Source organism: Apis laboriosa, unplaced genomic scaffold, assembly GCF_014066325.1.
Source record: "Apis laboriosa isolate Shangri-la unplaced genomic scaffold, ASM1406632v1 scaffold33_cov142, whole genome shotgun sequence".
Lineage (NCBI taxonomy): Eukaryota > Metazoa > Arthropoda > Insecta > Hymenoptera > Apidae > Apis > Apis laboriosa.
In genome coordinates this window covers 433384-455571 of record NW_025222887.1, presented here as the reverse complement: position 1 = coordinate 455571, position 22188 = coordinate 433384, and the positions used below count along the sequence as shown (strand labels likewise).

Here is a 22188-nt window from a genome sequence, read left to right as displayed (position 1 = left end):
CGAATCATGATATTTTCCTCTCATTATATTTTTCTCAATTGAAAGTATTAAAATAATAATATTAATTTTAATAAAATTTTTTATTTCATACATTAAATTATCTATTGTATTATAAACTTTAATATTTTATATAGCCTAATATTTTATATATTAATATTTTATATAGTTTTAAATATTGTCATAGTGTTGAATTTGACAAGACAATTAAATATAAATAAAATTATTAAAATAGATATAAAAATTAAAAATGGTCCTTGGAAGAATATTTTATTCAAGAATACTATCTAATTTAAGGTAATATTATTCGAATTTCAATATCAATTGATGCATGTTATTGTATATTTATAATACATCATTATGTATCATTAATCATATAAAATGAAAATTAATCATATAATCTTTATTAAAAATAAATTTTATTTAAATAAATTTCATAATTATATTGCATATAATGTTGTTAAATATACATAAAATATTTTAATAAATATTTTTACTATCAATTATTATATGATATTATGTAAAATAATATTTTTTTTTATAGATATAATTTAGGAAATGATATTCAATTTTATAGTGTATTCCCACCAAATTATATAAAACCAATTTATAAAAAAGATGAACAAGAATTAATATATAAAAACGCAAAAATAAAACAATTAATATATGCACCTATAAAACCAGCTTCTAATTTTGAAACATGCTCTGAATTTCATGATATATTAGTTAGGTAAATTTTTTATCATAAAACTTATATTATTTTCTTTTTTTATCTCTTTTTAAATAATTATATATATTTTATACATTAGAAAGTTCATAAACTTTATTATGAGAAAAGGTAAAAAACAATTAGCTAAAAAATTATTAGAAGAAACTTTTGAAAATATTAAAATAATAAAATTAAATGAATATTATAATACTTCACCTGAATATAGAGAAAATATAATATTGGATCCAAAGACACTTTTGCATCATGCTGTAAAAAATTGTACACCCATTTTAGAATTAAGACAAATAACAAGAGGTGGAATTAATTATAAGGTATATTTAATTTAATTTAATTTATACAAATAATTTATATAATAATTTATATTTATATAATTATATATTTATATAATTATATATTTATATAATTTAATTTTCTTTATATAAATAATCCTTAATAAATAAATTAATTGATATTAATATCATAAATATAGGTTCCAGTACCAATGAATGATAATAGAGCTCGATTTTTATCCATAAATTGGCTAATTGAAACTGCACAAGAAAAAGGAAATAGAGACAAATTTTCTAATGTATTAGCAAAAGAAATTATTGATGCTGCAAAAAATCAAGTATATTTACATGCTTTTAACTTATTATGCATTTAAATAGTATATAATATAATGATACAAATTATTTTTTTTTATATAAACAAAATTTTTAAAATATAAAAATTGCATTTAATCATTATTAATTCATATTTCAGGGTCGAGTTATTAAAAAGAAACAAGAATTACATAAATTATGCGAAGCAAATCGAGCTTATGCACATTACAGATGGTTGTAAAAAAAATATTAAAAATAATATTAAAATATATAATATTATGATATAAAATATATAAAATAATAAAAAAAAAATTAAAAATAAAATTATTCTTCATTATAATAGCAATATTTATTTATGTATATATATATATATAAATAATAATAAATAATATATATATATATTATTACTTATTTATATTATTACTTATCACTTATTTAATCAAATTAATAATAATTATGAAAAATTATTAAAAATACTATAAAAATGGTTTTTTTCTATAATTTTTCCATATTTAATAAATATCTTCAAATCATTTTTACACGATATAATACTCAAATTGTTATATAATTTAAGATTAGAATTGTTTGTAAAAATAATATTCTTAACAACAGTCTCGAAATTTATTCTTTTACCCCAATAATTCACATATGATATTATAATTTTTTGATGTCTGAAATCTTTTTCATTTTCTTGGAGATATATTGATCCAACTGAATTATTACATGGACGAGTAATAACATGTAATATGAAGGTTAATAAAAAAGCTAAAATAAATAACATTAATAAAACTTCACATTTAATGAAACACAATTAAAAAATTATAAAAATATTAAATGTTATTCAAACTTACTGTAAAATAAAGTATTTAAATTTTCATTCAATGTTATATAATTCCACATGTGTAAAGATACAGTTACTGGTACATTTACACCAAAAAGAATTGTGCAATTACGCTTTATTTTATTTAATATATAAGGAATTCTAATATAAGGAAATATATAAATTATTTTATGATCTGGATACAATACTGATTTCATTGATAAGAATACATTACATTTTTTATTGATTAATGCATAATTATTAATCATAATATTAGTATTATTATGAAAATATTTTAATCGTTTAAAAAAATTAATTTTAAATAAATTCATAGAAAACATTTCTCAATTCTTTAGCACGCGACAAATTAATTCAATAATATATGATTTCTTTCTCTTGTATTCAATTATAATATAATTAAAACACAAATATATAAAAATATATTACACATATATATATATATATAATAAATATAATATATAAAACTTTGTTCAAATAATAAAAAAGTTTAAATCAATATCTTTAGTAATAACACAAACGCACAGTATTGCCATAGACAATTAATGAGCTAAAAAATTCGTTATTATAAAAATCGTTATTATAAATTATAAATATCGCTTTTATGATGTTATTTTATTATGTAAAATATGAAACTCATTCGAAAAGAACTATTTTTATTATTTATATTATGTGAAAAAAATTTTAGTTATTTTCTTTAAAACCAAATAACATACAAATAAACACATACATTGATTAGACTATTTATAAATGAGATCATATAATATTTTATATCTATTAATAATATTTCTATTAATCAATAAAAAAGGAAAATTATTTTTTTTATTGTCCCACCAATGACTTTCGCTCACTCATTGATACGCAGTGTCATATAATTTTATCTATGATATAATATGTTCGGCCAATCTTATTTTGTAATTCTATTATATCTATCATTAAAATAATCAAATTTACCTAACTTCTCAAATTTATTTAGATAGTTATGTTGTCAGTCTATGAATTTGCTTCATTATTTAAATCGTATTTAAATAAAAAACGAAATTTAAAATTATTCATAATCAATAATAAAACTAGAATTTCTTAAAAAAATTTTTAACTAATTTACCAATATTAATCGAATAATTTTGAAAGGTGATTGATTTTTAAATTGATTGCGATAGAACTATAGAAGAATAATAAATGAATAATAAATGAATTGATTTATATAATTTTCAGTATTTTTATGTGAATATATATTTCATGAAACTATATGTTCATGAAACATCTAAATAAGCTTTAACCTCATAAGAAACAATTCCGTGAGAAAAATAAAAGATTATTTTAATAGTCTTAAAAAGATTATTAATATATTAAAAGTACTTAAATATAGATATCCATATAAATTATTTATAATTTACGTAAAAATACGGACTTTTAATTTTTTAATTATATTTTTTATTTATATTGCGTTTCATGAATATATTTATATATATATATTTTAATATACATTCAAAATAATGACTTCTACTTTATTTCTATTCATTTGATTATAAAGATTTAATTTTTTATTTGTATATACATATATATCAAGTATTTTATTAATTTACAATATTAGTAACATACATTATAATCATATTTTTTTGTTGCGTAATAAACCAGAAAAGAACAAAATAATAATTACATATATCGTCAATATATTTTTACAATTACAACATATTTTTAAGAAAAAAAATTAAAAATACTTATTAACAATTATAGAATATAGAATATATTTTTTTGTATAGCATTTTCTATTCTGTGTAAAATTAATAATGGATGTTATAGAAATTTGAATATATAATTTGAATATAAATATAAATTTTGGCACATTATTATAAATATAGAAAATGAGTTATTAAACAATTACAATAGTTTTCTCATTCATTATTAGATAAATATTAATTACAAAATTATATTTTAGTCCCACAATAGAAACGGATTTTTATAAAATATAATATATTATAAAAAATCTATCTAATATTATTAAAAAATAATTGCTATACATTATTTTAAATGAATAATGTATACAATATGTTATGCATCATTCAAGTCATTATTACTGTAAAACTTCATTTATCCTAATTAATTTTATTACAATATTTAGTTTAATTTTCATAATATTATTTATATGTATCAATATGTCTTTCATATATGTATTTACAATAATATAAAACAATATCATTACAAAAAATACATATATTTATTATAAATTCCAAATTAATGATTATTCATGTTTTGTTTTGAATAATATTCAAATCATATTATTTATAATATTTTGAATTATTTCTAGACAAAATGGAATGTATCAGAATATAGTTGATAAAAATAATATTTTATGTAAATTTAATATAGTATAAATATAGATAACCACATTCTTGTTTAATAATATTATTAATTATTATTATTAATATCATTTATTATAAATAATAAATTGAAATCTAACAGAACAAAGAATCAAAGAATAACTACTTATTATTATATTATTTAAATTGTCTTATTTTTCAATATATTTGGATAAATATAGTATATTCCATTTTTGTATTATATTTTTATTTTTTTATAATATTATATTTATATTTTTTTTACCATTATTGATTTACAAAAAGTATTATTAAATGTATAAGTTACTTTTCTTGTATAAATACATAGAAAATTATATCTTAAATTATAATCTTGTAATAGCTAAGTAATTTATTATCTCTAATTTTATTATCTCTATCTTTTTTATTTATATTTTGACAAGTATTCATAATTTATGAATAATATTTTTTTATGTATATTTCAGGTACATAATATTGTTACTTTCTAAAAGTAGTACATTTTTCATACATGATGATAATTTCTACTTCTTAAAATTTTATAAATAATTAGAAAAACTTTATTTTAATAGTCTTACCTTAAATTTGCAAATTAATATTTGATATTTTATCAATTTTAAAACTTCCAATTTGTAAAATTGATTTCATTTAATACAATGAAAAACAAAACTAGAAGATTTTATAATTCTTCAATATTAGATTTTAATAATTTTGGTAATGATGGTACATCTGTCATAAAATTATCTGATGGACAAACTATAGGAAAGACATGATTTAATATAGCATAATAATGCAGACCAGCTCCTACAGCAACAAAAAGATGCCAAATTGCATGTGCACATGGTATCCTTCCATCAGATTTAAAAAACAATAAGCCAGAAATATAAAGCAGTCCTCCCAATTTTAATTCAATAATATTATAATAACTATACTGTAAATATTAAAATATATAATTTCAAATAATATTTGATCATATTAATAATTTTAATAATAATGATCTTTTAAAATCTTCTAACTTATAATTGTATACTTACATTAATAATTGCAATACTAGGACCAATTCCTATAATTAAATAAAAAATTGTTTCTAACATTTTATATTGTTCATGAAAGATTTGTTGATATAATATGCCCAGTGTTGCCATAATCCAAATAGCATAACGCATTGTAAATAATATTTCATCATCTGGGAAATGATCTACATTGAACCAAGGAAAATAACTTGCAGCAATAAAAATGTAAATCATAGCACGATCACAACGATGTAATGTTTCTTTAAGTTGTCTGTAATATATAATTTATTAAAAATTTTATTTATTATTCTTAATTTTTGCTTCATAAATAGAAAGTAATAAATATCAAATTAACTTAAAATATATTAGGTTGATGGAAAAGTTATATCATTTTTAAATCTACATAAGATAATAAAATTTCAAATATTTGTTTATTATTAATTTATTTTATTAGAGAAGAATTATATTTTGTATTTTATTAGAGAAGAATTATATTTTATGTTCATAAAATACTTGATTTTCGTCCAAATTTAAAAATTATAGATTGAATAGTTATAGTTATATTGTGTGATGTAAAATACATTGTTTTTTTATAATCATGTTAAGTCAACTTTAAAAAAATATTTAATATGTTTATTAATAAAAATATTATTAAATAAATATTTATTACATTTTTAAAACAAATATGAATTAAAATTAATAGTTTTCCAAATTTCATGATCGAAATTTCAAAGTACATCATATGTAAGTACATCATATGCATAAGATAAATCTCGATCAAATATATTCATAATTAATAATGAAGAATTCCATTTTAATAAAATAAATGCTAAACAAAAACAAATAAAAAATATTTATTAATAAATTATACATATTTTTAAAATATTTATGCAAATAAAAATTATTAAAATGAAAATTTCAAAATTGGATGTACGCTATAGTAAACCGATTTATATTTTGCATTTATAAACCGACATTATTTTCCATCAATCGAATATAATTACAAGTACCTGTTATTATTGCAGTAATGTACACTGTGAAAAAATGTTGAGACTGTGAAAACAAGGATCAAAGATGTACCATATACATAAGCTGATATTAATTGAGTCCATGTTATAGAACGACGAACCAGTTCCAAGCTACCTATGACAGATGGTACAACCCAAATTCCATGAGTAGTTACATTTGCTATATGTTCTACAGAGGTAGGTGTATATGCTTCATTAGTACATGCTGGAGGATTCATCCATTTTATTCTGCAAAAGTTTTATTAAAGTTTTATATATCGATTTGATAGAATTTTTTTGTTTTATTTTTTTTTAATATTAATAATTATTTATATGTATATATTTAAAATTATAAAATATTTAATATATAATTTTATACATATTTATGATAGAAATTTAATTTTGATTAGAATTTTAATTTTAAATTGGTTTTAAAATAATTGAATAATTACAAATTTTTAAAAATAGCTTTACTATTGTCAAGCTGACATAAGCATAACCTTTTAATTATGTATTGGATAAATTTATTATCTTTCTATCTATATATGTTAATATCAAATACTAATATTATTTGTAATACGGATTATCAATTAATATTTTTAACAAAGGTAGATAGGTTGAATACATAATAAATTTAATTTTAATTTTTCAGGTCAAACATCGCTAAATAAAATTATGTATAATTAAAAATTTGTGTCACATGATTATAAAATGATTAACATTTATTCAAATGAAAGAATATTTTTAAAAATATAAAAACTATTATTATACATAGTTCATCATCATATTCATTCTCTTATGATAGTTGGCAAATAATTTATAATACTCGAGCTTATTCTTCAACAGTATTATATTTCAGTGGTAAACTTGGTTAGCTAAGAAAAACTAATTATATAGGATATCGTTATTTCATCGTATTTCATTTTCGTTATTCCATATCAAGATACAATTATTTTTTCTTAACTTATATTCTTATTATTAAATATATTTATTGTATATTATCTTTTAATATTAATAAATCTTTTAATATCTTTTAATATTAATAAATTTGATATATTTTTTTATTTTTAATTTAAGAATATATTTATATTATAAGAAAAATAAAATGTATTGATATTTTAATATATTTAATTACATATTTTCAAATTTTTGTTTATAAAATTTTTATTTAATCCAAATTTTAATGAATTATTCAACTTTGATTAGAAATACATCTACATATATTGCATATAAAATATTTATATCTGATTATATATTTTTTTAAATTTAGAATTTTAAAAAATTATAATTTAATACAATAGTAAAATTTACCTAACCTAACGATTTCAACTGAAAAAAAAATTAAAAAATCTTATTAAATTGAATTTTTTGATTAAATTGATGTATAAATATAAATATATAATGTCATGTTTTTATTTTTTAGTTTGCGAAATATAAACAAAAGAATTTTGAACTATATATGCAATAAATATTGATAATCTTGTACTTATCATATGTAGCAATTAAAAATTTAAAAAATCGAGTAAATGAAGATAAAATAACAATAATAATAATGTAAATAAGATATCAATATTGAATATAAATATAACGCATAAGTATTAATAATAATTCAAATATCGATAGATTCTTACAATATATATTATATTCTATTGAAAATTTAAATTGCCATTTGTCTTTAGTTCAATATTCTTATTATTAAAATAAAAAGCAAATTAATTGAAAAAAAAAAATTTATTAAATAATTTTTTGGTCTATACAATTATCTACATAATCCAAATTGATCAATTATTTATATAATCAAAATATCATACATTTCTTATCATTTTCAACAGAAAAATCCCAATAAAATATAAAAAATAAACTAATTTTTATTAAAAAATCACGATGTATGATGTTTTATGACACTTCAAATAAGTATAATATAAAGAAAGATGATTAGTGAGACAGCATAGGAATAAGGGGAATATTCTCTTCCGTCACTCACCAACACATGATGCTGGTGGAGTACTTTATTTATGGATGTAATACATACAATCAATTGCGTGCCCATATACGTACGTTTCTAACATGCTTTAAATTATTCATAATTTAATAAATCAAATATTTAAATGTATTTTAACTATTTCCATTATCTTGATATCTAGAATTAATTTAAGAGTGCATTATATTCTTATATTATATTATTTCTATATGTATGAATAAAATTATAGTTAGAATATTAACCTACAATAATATCTAGAATATAACCTATACATCTTAAAATTGAAATATTAAAAATATTTCAAAATTGCAAATATTGTTAAAAAAAAATTCAAAAAAATATTAATAAATAAATGAAAATAATGAAATAAAATTCATTTTTAGGAAAATATTTTGATGCACGAATAAAAATTTAAAAATAAGTTATGAATATATTCAATTATATTTAATTGATTTATTAATTTAGTTAAATTTTATTTTATTTGAAAACATATGAAATAAAAATAATTAAAAATAAATAAAATAATTTTATTATTATTTACAATTATGTAATAAATTAACATTTTTTTTTATAATTTTGAAGTATTCAATAAACGTTTATTTTATATTAAATGGTACAAAGTTGTATGTTCATCGAACTCTGGATGATTTGATATATAACAATATATATTAGATTAAACTTCAAAACTATTTGTTTAAAATTGATTGTTATTTTTTTCAAAAATAAAGCTTTATAATATATGTATAAAATTTTATATATATATAATATATAATGAAATTTTTAATTAAAAATTTAAATAATTTTTTTTTAATTAGCATATTTTAAAAATTATGATAGTTATAAAATATTAACACATAGGATGACATAAAATATACTAGAGTACTTACATATATACCTAAAATGTAAACTATATGACTGGTAAAATATAATATATATGATTAATTATTGTTAAGGTAAATATCATAAAATAATAAAACATAAAAATTTATTAAATTTTTCATATATCATTTGTAATAATATATAAATAATAAAAATCATGTAGCATTTTCTTAGATTTTCTTTCTTCAAAAGATTTTACTTTCACCAAATTACTTCATGAATAAATGACAATAAGTAGAATATATAACATGAAATATTATACTTACAATGAATAGCAATTATAGTTATTGTATGATTAATTATCATAGAATTAGAATTAAATTACATCTTTATTGTTCCGAGAATCGTTAGAACAGTACATATCTTTGGCTCACGCATCTCAAAGAATACTGAACACGAGAGTACAAAATAACATAAAATAACTAAATTATATATATTGTAATTATTTTTACAAAATTACTTCAAAATTAAAAATCTAAGATTATACAATATACATATAAGATTATGCAATATAAAATAATTTTTTTATCTTATTATCAAGCAAAAAATATACAGATTAGTTTATTATTATTGATAAAATATATTTTTTAATGGAAAATAAATATAATATAATATAATATAAATATAATTAAATAAAAAAATCTAGAATAAAATTTTTATAATTAAAGTTTCTTTTTCATAAAGAATTACATTATATATAATAGTCACTACATATATAATAAATTATACATATAATTATATTATAAATATATATATATATATATATATACCAACAACTAAAATAATTTAAATTATATTTTGTACTATTTTTATTCTAAAATCTATAATTGCAAATTTTAAGAAAATAATCAAAATAAATAATTCTAAAGAGAGTTTTATTTCTTGTTTTTTCTGTAATAAACAAATATAATTCATTTTTTATGATATAAAAATTATGATATATATGATATATATATATGATATATATGTTATAATAACGATGATTTAATATGTATTAGGTTATGTATATGTATATAATATATTAAGTCTATATATAATTATTTTTATACATAATTATTTAAATAAATATATGGGAAAAACAAAAAAATATTTCCTATGAATAAAAATGAAATTTGAATATGTTAAACACATATAAATATTCTTATTTTTCTTGTTAAACACATATAAATATTCTTATTTTTTTTAATTATTCTTATTTTTTTTAAATTTTCATTCATTTTTTTAAATTTACATATTTATTTATTTATTGAATATATATATATGAATGAATATAATTTAATAAAATTATAATATAATTATATAATTATATATATATATATATTATATGAAAAATTGTTCTTGAAAAAATATTATATATATATTTATATATTTTATTAAATTTTTAATATAAATTTATACTTTTTGAATATAATTGAATAAAATTGAGACATAAAAACATTTTTTTACTTATTATATTAAATAACACCATTACATCATTCTTTTAAGTAAAATTTTAAATTTTTAATTAAAAATTTTTATTAAATTTTTTATATTTTTTTTATATTTTAAAGAAATTTTATATTATTTTATAATAATTTTATTAAATATTACTATTATTAAATTTATTAAATGTTATTAAATAATTTATATATAAATTATATTTATACTACTTATATACTTATTTTATTTTTTTATATATTATTAAAATTTGCATACATGCATTATATATATTATATATATCAAATATGTATAAAATACATTGTATATATAATTCAAAAAGAATAATAAGAATAAAGTTCATATCAACTTTTTTATATATATTTTTATATCCGCCTATACATTGCTTAGTATTGCTTACAATAAGCAAAAATTGAATTAAAAGAATTTTAGAAATTGGTAAATTTAAAGGAATTTTAATTTAATAATTTAATAAAATTATTGAATTTAATAAAAGAAAAGTTAAAGAAATTTCAAATATAAATTACTTATTCTAATTATTACTTCATTATTAATTTTTTTTCAAAAAAATGTTTTCTTAGATCATAAATATATTTTGATTAAAAAAATAACTGAAAGTGGAAATCATTATGCTATTTTATTTCTTTTAAATTTAATAAAGAAACTGAGTATTTTTAATTATTAATTTTTAAGTTCATTATTATTTTAATTAAAAATATTTTCATTAATGATTTTAATAATTATTATTATAAAAATTTATTATAAAAATTAATTTTTTAAAATAATAAAATATAAAAATCAAAATAAAAAAATTTTGAGAAATAGCTGATGAGTTATTTATAATTTATAAAAACTATAAAATATATTTTGAAAATTTTTTTTATTAATTCTTAATGTAAATTTTATTATATGTATACATATAAAATATAATTATTTCTAAAGTAAAAATTAAAACAATATATTTGAAAAAAGCAATAGGATAAAAATAGTGAACATATAAAATATTACAAAATATAACTGTTGAAGATCATTTATAATATCAAAATATTATAATATTGTATTTAATAAAACAATATTACTATTTTCTTTTATTTAAAATTTAAAATATATTTAATATATTATTTAATTTAGCCATATATAAAGATATAATTGCATATTAAATGTATTTTAAATATATATGTCATATGTACATAATATATTAAATGTTTGTATAATAATTATAATATGAACTATGAAAAATCAATAATTCCTAAAAATATAAAATAAATATTTGTATAATTTAATGTAATATATATATTCTTGAATTGCATTATTATAAGTATAATGATATTATAATTGAATATATTACTTAATATTATTATAAATGAATAATATAAAAACTGCTTAATAAACATAATTTTATAAATTTACAATAATAAATAAATTAAAAATTTTTAAATTATTTTATAAATGAAAAAAATTAGAATTGAGTAAATGTTAATATATAAGTTCTCATAATAGTTGACAATTTATATTTAATGATAATAAACATTTTCCAAAATATAATAAAGTTAATATGAAGATATAATATTCTATATGATATAATGATATTTAAATGTTACATAAATAACATTAATTGAAAAAAATTTTTATCCATCCACTTATAAGCACATAGCATTGCATTCTATTTATGTGAATATGCTCAATTAAAGTACTCAATACATGCAATGCTTTGATTTTACTAACACATAATGAAATTGGAAAATATAATATAGGAAATTTATTTGAAGAGAATAAAAATAAAAATGCATAAATGTAACTTTTCTTTTTTTATTGAACAAAAATACTTTTCTGTTATACAACAGTTATGCACATTCTTAGGTTTCTTATATAAAAGTGTTAAATTCAGTTATATTATGAAAATAAACTTCTAAGATTTCATTCAGATACAAGAATAATACTATATAACATAATATAACATGCTACATTAAAATACTACTTTTTATAGCATCTTAATAAAGATAAAAATCAAATAAAAATAAAAGCCAAAATTTATAATTAAAAAAAATTTATAATTAAAAATATATAAGATATCATGCAAAAATGAAACATTATTAATTATTTTTCTAATAATGTTACACATTAATTCAAATAGCAATTATTTCACTAGTTGCATAAGTTAAGCGAATTAAGAAGATATTAGAAAGATATGTAGACAGGTTAACATTTGTTAATTGATATAAATTGTTACATCTTACTCTTTAATACGTTGGAATTGTAAAAGATTTTTTATTGGTGCTGCAACAAATTGATGAAGACCAAATATATCCATATTTTCCAGGATTATAGTAAATTTAAATATGTAAAATCTTAATATAACCAATTTGAGGATTAGTATTAAAATATTAATTTACACGATAATTATTTATTTTTTATCTCATGCTTCATACTTTCACATTATACACACAAAATAAATATTAATGGAACTAATAAATCTTTCATACCAAATAAACTAAACATTCACATTTAACACTACCGCTACTATTGCTGTAGCACTACTGAACGCTTAAGTATTACAACGAAGATAAAAGTATACAACTACAAAGCATGTGTGATATGTGCATATGTGTGTGCATTTATACATATATTATCCATATATTATATATACATATATATATAAATATACATATACATATATATATATATATATGTATATGTATATTAGATATAATTATCAAAAAAAACTACGATAAAATTCATTATTTTTTAAGAATTCTTCTAATTTACAATTATTGTAAAATTATAGAATAATAATTTTGTTTACTTAAATAAATTTAAAGAAATCAACTTTTATTAATTTATAATTATAAAATTATATTGACATAAATAATATTGATGGTTAATGAAAAGCTGAAATGTTTAATTACTAATATTTTTACAAAATAATATAGAAATATATGTATATATATATATATATATATATAAGTTGAAATTATTTTCAACTTTTCAATAATATATATTTTACATAATATATTAATATAAATTATAAATTTCTAAATTTATTTCTTTCTAGTAATATATTATAACTTATGAATAACTATTAAAAAATAAAATTTCAATCCGTTATTCCGTTATTCTGAAATATTTTTTTCGTATTTTACTTAATTAAATTAAATAAAATGTAATTTTAAAAAAATAACTTTTACAAATATATTTTATTGAGATATGAGATAATTAATTATATAATTAATTTTTTATTATATTTATTAGATTTGATAAAACATTATAAATTTCAAAAAAACAACAAATAATTTTATAAATACAATCACACATTTTAGACTAAAATTTTAATTAAATAGCACAATAAAAAATATTAATATTTATATTATATTATAGTATTTGATTATTTGTAATAATAATTTTTAATTATTGTGATAATATATTATATAAAATTTAATGTTTCAGTTTCATCATTCCGTGAATTCAACATAGACTGTCAGCTGTTCGATACATGGAACGATGGATATGTATTAAACAATACAGTATACTGCATCATATAGTCACTTGTAGGAATCGTCGACATTGAGTTCGACATCTGTTCACAAATCTTGTATAAGCGTGCGCGTGCGTGTATTTGTATTAGCGTATGTACAAGAAAGAAGAGAAACAGATAAAAAAAAAGGCAATAAAAATAAAGAGAGAAAAAGATATAAAAAGAAATTAAGAAAGAAGCGGATAAAGTATTCTTACGCAGACCGTCTGTGCGATTTATGCAAAATCTCGTGCATAACGTGGATGTATTGACACAGGGACTAAAATACAGTATATCAGGACTAATGAACCTCGCAAATCAAACTACTGATCCTCAAAGTCGTGTTTTCTTTGTTAACTTCAATCAGGATTGCACGTAAGTGTTGCATTTTTGTTTGTGAAGACATTGTCCTTTGTTCACTAACCTTACTTTTACTTCATTATTCAAATGAAGTATTTTTTAAGAAATAAGTTATAAATATTTATCTTACAAATTAATTTATTTTTATTTCTTTTATTATATATAATATTATTTATTATATATAATATTTTACATTTCTTGTAATGTTTCCGTTACGTATATTATTCCTTTACCTATTAATTACGTATTATTGATATAATTATGATTCAAATTGAATATTGTACATCAGAAAAATTTCTATATGCATTGTTTTTATCTTGTTATTTCTTTAGTTGTTCTATTTCTAAGTTATTTTAAAATAAAAAATTACTATTTCTTTCTTAATTTATATTTTTATTATAATCATTGATTAATACATAATGTTCTATATTTTAATATTGATAAATTGTAAATAATAATTATCAATATACAATAATTATTAATATATTTATTTTCTTCATATTATTTGATATTATTGATTTAATAATAGTAATTTTATATAAAATTTATTTTAGATCTTTGGCAGTAGGATCAAAGTCAGGCTACAAGCTTTTTTCTTTAGTCTCTGTTGATCATCTTGAAAAAATATATGAAAATGGTAACAAATTTCTATAAATTTATATAAATATTGAAATATAACAATATAAAATAGATATTGAAACTTCTGTATTCAGTCATTATAGCTAAACTTTTTTCATATTTTAAGAATTCCATAATTTAGTATTTATATTATCATCTTTCTTTAATATATCTTTTATATTTTTTATTATATTTTTTGTATACATAATTTTCTTAATTATACAAAATATAGATACTGAAGATATATACATTGTTGAACGACTATTCAGCAGCAGTCTTGTGGCAGTAGTTAGTTTAAGATCACCCCGTAAACTTAAAGTTTGTCACTTTAGAAAGGGCACTGAAATTTGCCATTATAGTTATTCTAATACTATCTTAGCTGTGAAACTCAATAGAGCAGTAAGTTTTTTTATATTTTAATAAAATAACTAAAAAATAATAAAACTAATAATATAATAATAGAAACTAGTTTGTATTTTTGATCTTTGGAATAATAATTAAAATAAATCACAAAAAAAATTAAATAAAAAATGTAGTAATTTAATTATAAGATATAGCAGTTTTTCAATGACTGATTCAATATAATGATTTTGGATATAGATTAGTTATGATAAAAAATTCAATAAATAAAAAAAAGTTTAGTAAAAAAATTTTATTTTTGTTTTTGTAAATTATAAAAATAAAAATTTTATATATAAAATTTTCATGCAAATAAGTTTCTATTAATAATTATTATAATAATAATATGTATTTTTCTTTAACATAATTTAATTAAATATAAATATTTATATTATAAAATAATATAAATTTACAGAGATTAGTGGTATGTTTGGAAGAATCATTATATATTCATAATATAAGGGATATGAAAGTATTACATACAATTCGAGATACTCCACCTAATTTAGCAGGTCTGTGTACACTATCAATAAATAGTGATAATTGCTACTTAGCTTATCCAGGCTCAAATACAATTGGTGAAGTTCAAATATTTGATGCAATTAATCTTGTAAGTATTATAAAAAAAAATCTTAAAAAAATATATATATAAATGTATAAAATATTAATACATTTAATTGTTTTGTGTTTAGCAAGCTAAAACTATGATTCCTGCTCATGATAGTCCATTAGCAGCACTTGCATTTAGTCCTAATGGTACCAAAGTAGCTACTGCTTCTGAAAAGGGTACTGTAATCAGAGTTTTTCACGTAAGTTTAATTATTTATATGGTATTAATTATTTCTTTAATAAATTTAAATATATTGCTAAAAATATTTTATATCTCTAAAGGTTCATGATGGTACAAAATTATTTGAATTCCGACGTGGAGTTAAACGATGTGTATCTATAAGCAGTCTTGCTTTTAGTGTGGATTCTATGTTCCTTTGTTGTTCGAGTAATACAGAAACAGTACATATTTTCAAATTGGAAGAACCAAAGGAAGCGTATGTAGTAATATATCATTATTTGATGTTTTGAATTATTATTATATTTAAATTTTATATTCGCAATTATAGATTACGACAAACAGCAGAAGAATCACAAACTTGGATGGGATATTTAACAAAAGCTGTATCTGCATCAGCTAATTATTTGCCATCACAAGTAACTGATGTTTTTAATCAAGGACGTGCCTTTGCTAGTGTCCACTTGCCATTTCAAGGATTAAAAAATGTTTGTGCCATCACAGTGTAAGTTCAATTAAATAAATATTTATTATAAATATATAAATAGGTATATTTTTTTTAAATGTATATATATTTTTTATTATGTAGAGTACATAAAGTACTTAGGTTGTTGGTGGCTAGTGCTGAGGGATATTTGTATGTTTATAATTTGGATTCAACAGAAGGTGGAGATTGTACATTGCTAAAACAACATAGGTTTGTATTTTTAATATTTAAAAATAAAGTATTTTTAATCTAATCAATATTTAATTAAACTCTGAAAATTGATTAACATAATAATATTAAATATTGTTATAATTAATTAATTTATTGTTATAATTAATTAACTATAATAATTATTACATATGACAATTATGCCATTCAGTATATTCTTTAACTCTCTAAACAAACTCTTTAACAAACTTGTATAATATAATGTAAAACATTCAAATGATTAAATAACTTTCAATTCCTTTTTTCCTATCAAATTAATTTCTAAGATTAAGAGTTAATCATTAAAATTTTTAAATAAAAAATTCATATTTATAATGAATTAAAATAAATTATCCTACATTCTTTTATAGTTGAAAGACTAATTTAATAAAAAAGAATAGAATTATATATTTGTATATTTATATATTATATATTTATATAATTATATATTTGTATAATTATATATTATATATTTGTTATATTTTATTATTTTTAACAAATTTTACTTGTAAAAATAATTTATTTTATTTAATTAATTTCCTAAGTTTTCTAATTATAAATAATAAGATATTATTAAATAATAAATTACATTTTTTATTTAAAATTAGATTAGATGGTAAACGAGATGAAGTAGACTGTGCTAGTGTATCTACAGCAGGATTAGGATCTGGAGAACCTCCTTCAGGAACGACTGTACAAATAGTACAAAATACAGGTATGATATAAATATTTTATATCATATTAAAAATAATATAGATTTTACAATAGAGCGAGTTGACGATAAAGATATATCATTCACGTGAAATTGACATTATATGCTTATATTATTTGTATGTGTATGTATGTGTATTTGTGCGCGTATGTACGTATGCGTATGAATGAAAATTTGTTACAATTTACTATTTACATACCTCACAATTTTTATTTTAAAATAAAATAATTTTCAAACATCTTTATTTTTTAAAATATTTATACATTACATATATTCTTTTTTGTCACAATTTTAACTTTACTGTATATACAGTATTTGCATAAACTATGATTGTATATATTTTAATATAAATATTTTTAATGAATATATGAATATATATTCATCTATTTTTACATGACATATGTTATAATTATAATAACATAAATTTATTAATGAAATTGTATATTTACAGGAAAAAATGAATATTATATTTATTTTTAACAATATAAATTTCAAAATATTGTTTCATATTACGTAACATAAAACATTTAAATAATTTCATTATATATATTATAATGAAATTAAAAAATATATATATAAATTATAGACTTAATTTTTTAATTTTAATTTTATAAATTAATCACATATTAAAATTAATTTTTCTACACACATATATATATAATTATATTCAATACAAATATAATTATATTCAATATTGAATACAAATTATATTCAAATATTGAAAGACAATTTTAATAATATAAAAATTTTAATAATAACAAGAAAAATAAAGTACTTTAATAAATGAATAAATTTTTAATGAAATAATGGATGATGTTTTTGATAATAGCATATTTTTTCTAATTTTGCATAAAATTTCTTATTTCTTTCAAAATATAATATCTTTGTATATTATACAAATCATAAATATCTATTTAAAGCAATAGAAATAAAAGTATAAATGTTGAAACTTTGAGTTTTTAGTTTTTATTTCAAAACTTTTTTTTGTATTTTTAATAATAATCAAGATACTTTGCAAATCAATACAATAAGATACATGCAAAAGTATAAAACATTATACACATGATGAATGATTTTTCCATTATGATCCATTCTATATTATATAAAATAATGTTTCAAAAAATTTTATTATTAATTTAATTATGCTTTTTTATTACATGTAATTTAATTGATTTTGAGATATTGTTTCAAATAATCTGATTTATAATATATAATATAATAAAATATATAAATATTAAAAGTTATTTAAAAATGTATCAAACAATGTTTCTAGTTTTAATGAAATTTAATTATTTTTGTATTTAATTTTTTTCAATTTCTGAGATTTAATAAAATGACAGTGAGATATTATAATTAAATAAATACTACTTATCTAAAATCCTTTGTTCTCATACTATTTATCATTTTTATTTTACTTACTTTATGTTTTCTTTTTCCTTGCTTCTAAACCCTCTCAAATTAAACAACTTCTTTAGGGGCTAAAGGGGGGGCCCCAATAATTGACTTTACTTGACGTAATTTTTTTCTTTTTATTATCCACTGAAGCCTGCATAAATAGCTACGCGGGTGTGTTGCGCGGCCGTTCGCCAGACTCCATGTCAGGTACTAGTATATTCTCTATTCTGTCCCTTGCTTTTTTTCACTCTCATTTTTCATATACATTCTATTTAAGAATTCTTCTGTAGTGTTTTTACTATAATACTTGTTACAAATACTTTATTCCAAATAATTTTTTTTTTTTTAATGAATATATTTATACACAGTAACGATTTAAGATCGCTTAACATATCCATTTAAGAGTAAAATTTGTATTTTTTTTGCAAGTGGAAACCGTGTTGAGATTCACTATCATTTTCAATGCATTATCCACTAGTGAGAAATAATTCTGACGAATTTTATTCTTAAATGAATATGTACTTTAAAAAAAAAAAAAAGAGTGAAAATAACACTTTTTACATGGTTTGGGCATTAAATTTTTAATGTGTATTTACTAAAATCTAGTGATTAATCAAATTTTCCTACTTGCTATATCAAAATTGAAAAGCTTTTAATGAGCAATTATTTAAAAGCAATAATGTACTTTTGCACATAAAATTTTAATTTTTTTTAAATTAAACAAAAATGAAGATTTGCACATCCAAATTTCATATTTATTATTATAATTTTATTTCAAAAAAAATAAATTTTTTTTAATTATTGAGATATTTTAAAATATAAATAAATACAAATAAGATATTTAAAAATATGAAACTAATAATTAATATAAAAATAATTTTAAAAAATTGTTATAATGAAAAAATAAAATAATAAAAAAAATGTTAATATGTATTATTTTCAAAATATATATATATATAATGTTTTAATAAATTAAATATATTAGTTAAATTTTATTGAATAATTTATATTTATAGTTTTGGTTGATGTGTAATTAAATAATCTATTATGATATAAAATAATTTACTAATCAAATTTTTATTTTAAATACAATATTATAAAACTATAATGGATAAAATATTAATAGTTTTAGAGAATGAATTTTTTTAATTTATTTTAAGATAATATTTTAGATATTTTTTGTAAATTAATGTTAAGAAGTATTGAATATTAACAATCATTAACAAATATTTTAATTATAAAAGAATGATAAAAACAATGATAATAGAAATATTTTTTCAATTTTTTAATTAAAATTTTTAAGTAAATATGTCATGTATTTCATTGAATTTCAATCATACATCTTTATCGTTACATCCGCTAAAATGATTATTAATTTAAATAATTATGACTGAAGTACATAAATGGATTTATAGAGTCAGAGAAGTATCACGAGATGATAGCAGCAACTGAGAGTCCACCAGGATTTTCGGGTTCCTTCCGTTTAAAAGATGATGCTGAATTTCCACCTGTTACACAAAGGACGGATTGAGTGTAATAATTCAAGCATATCAATAATGAACGAAAATAAATTATATCTAACAGTGATTGAAATTAGGACACTGAATACAGGTCAAACTATGAATCTATGATCATAGCTAATGTTGCGAATTCAAAAAAGCAACAAATTCTTTTTTAATGAAATATTATATATATAAAAAAAAAAAAACAGTGATGACTTTGTATGAGTTATATAAATATTATAGCTATCATATAACTAGATGTTCACATCATATCAGAAGTTAATAACTTGAAAGAATTATGATATTTTTGGTTACAATTTTTCAAGTCAGTATTTTATATTAGAACTTTATTATCATCAATAGCATGCAATTGATTTTAGAAAATCTAGTAATTTAATGATGGTTATGGTTATGGTAATGCTTAAAAAAAAAATTATGAAAACTCAAGCTAAATATGCTTGATAACATATAGTAAGAATGTTTAACATAAACTTATGTGAAACCATATGTCCACATTTAAGTATTTTTACTGTGAATCAATACAATGATTATAGTAAAATATTATATATATTAGACATGATATAGAAAAAAATTTTTTTCAGTATATAATATTCTTATTGTGAATATCTTGTATTTCTTTTTACTAGATTATTGTATTTTGTAATTATATATTGTCATCTTCTGTGTTCACTGATAATAAAACTTATTCTTTTAAGAAATAATGAAAAAAATGAAAAAATTATGAAATTAATATTTTATAAACAGTATAATACTTACATGTTTTAAAAAAATTTTTCACCGATATTTTCCAAAAATGAAATATTCTGAAATATTTGTGATAAAAAATATTTCATGTTTTGTTTATATATGGAATAGTTCATATAGTGTATAAATATAAAAAATAGATTTATATAAATAGTTACAATATATGATATAATGAATTTCATTATATTTGAATTTTTTATTAAATTCAAATTATTTTAAATATAAAATATATGATTGCATATATATAAAACTACTTTTTAAAAAATAATATGGTTAAATGCCATTTGTTAAAAATACTAAAAAAAATTTTTTTTTTTATTATTATACTTTATTCAATGTATAATAACATAATTGTTGGAGTGCGTTTTCAGTACTATCGTTTTATTAAAAAATCGACTATATTCCATTATTATTCATGTTTCTTTGGGAACATTTGATTCAAAATATAACATTTACCAATTTCTTCATATATTGATTATACGATTTAAAATTTTCCTACATTAGTATCAATTAATTTAAAAATTTATTATATCCTTACATGTATTATGTATAATGAGAGATTATGGCATTTCTGAAAGTATATTATAAAATCTAAATAATTCCTATATTCTATTAATTTTATTTTTTCTTTAGTGTTATTTCTTAT

The 22188-nt window shown here is 17.7% G+C and overlaps 4 protein-coding genes across 8 annotated transcripts; 2 read left to right on the top strand and 2 right to left on the bottom strand.

Moving 5' to 3' along the window:
- The first annotated feature begins 90 nt into the window (after positions 1 to 90).
- LOC122714559 (28S ribosomal protein S7, mitochondrial) lies at positions 91 to 1632 on the top strand. The gene is made up of 5 exons (XM_043935994.1): positions 91 to 294; positions 542 to 727; positions 807 to 1038; positions 1197 to 1334; positions 1469 to 1632. The coding sequence occupies exons 1-5, from the start codon at positions 248 to 250 to the stop codon at positions 1547 to 1549; spliced, it is 684 nt and encodes a 227-aa protein (XP_043791929.1). The 5' UTR covers positions 91 to 247; the 3' UTR covers positions 1550 to 1632.
- Positions 1633 to 1804: 172 nt separating this feature from the next.
- LOC122714604 lies at positions 1805 to 2460 on the bottom strand (the record flags this gene model as incomplete). The annotated part of the gene is made up of 2 exons (XM_043936079.1): positions 2160 to 2460; positions 1805 to 2073 (listed from the first exon to the last, which is right to left on the bottom strand). Coding segments are annotated over exons 1-2 (570 nt in total), but the record flags the coding sequence as incomplete, so codon positions are not given.
- Positions 2461 to 4934: 2474 nt separating this feature from the next.
- On the bottom strand, positions 4935 to 13295 carry LOC122714609 (monocyte to macrophage differentiation factor 2). 4 transcript variants are annotated; one of them, XM_043936090.1, is made up of 4 exons: positions 13037 to 13295; positions 6506 to 6751; positions 5517 to 5766; positions 4935 to 5413 (listed from the first exon to the last, which is right to left on the bottom strand). In XM_043936090.1, the coding sequence occupies exons 1-4, from the start codon at positions 13108 to 13110 to the stop codon at positions 5162 to 5164; spliced, it is 822 nt and encodes a 273-aa protein (XP_043792025.1). In that variant the 5' UTR covers positions 13111 to 13295; the 3' UTR covers positions 4935 to 5161. The 4 variants fall into 4 exon arrangements, with proteins under 4 accessions (XP_043792025.1, XP_043792028.1, XP_043792026.1 ...); XM_043936093.1 differs by lacking the exon at positions 13037 to 13295 and adding an exon at positions 8487 to 8735; XM_043936091.1 differs by lacking the exon at positions 13037 to 13295 and adding an exon at positions 6955 to 7093.
- LOC122714608 (WD repeat domain phosphoinositide-interacting protein 2) lies at positions 6566 to 21412 on the top strand. Of its 2 annotated transcripts, XM_043936088.1 has the most exons (12): positions 6566 to 6700; positions 14244 to 14685; positions 15225 to 15307; positions 15521 to 15687; positions 16103 to 16297; positions 16380 to 16496; positions 16579 to 16733; positions 16806 to 16979; positions 17064 to 17171; positions 17777 to 17883; positions 19426 to 19482; positions 20691 to 21412. In XM_043936088.1, exons 2-12 carry the CDS (start codon positions 14549 to 14551, stop codon positions 20804 to 20806), a joined length of 1416 nt encoding a protein of 471 aa, XP_043792023.1. In that variant the 5' UTR covers positions 6566 to 6700; positions 14244 to 14548; the 3' UTR covers positions 20807 to 21412. The 2 variants fall into 2 exon arrangements, with proteins under 2 accessions (XP_043792023.1, XP_043792024.1); XM_043936089.1 differs by lacking the exon at positions 19426 to 19482.
- Positions 21413 to 22188: the final 776 nt, after the last annotated feature.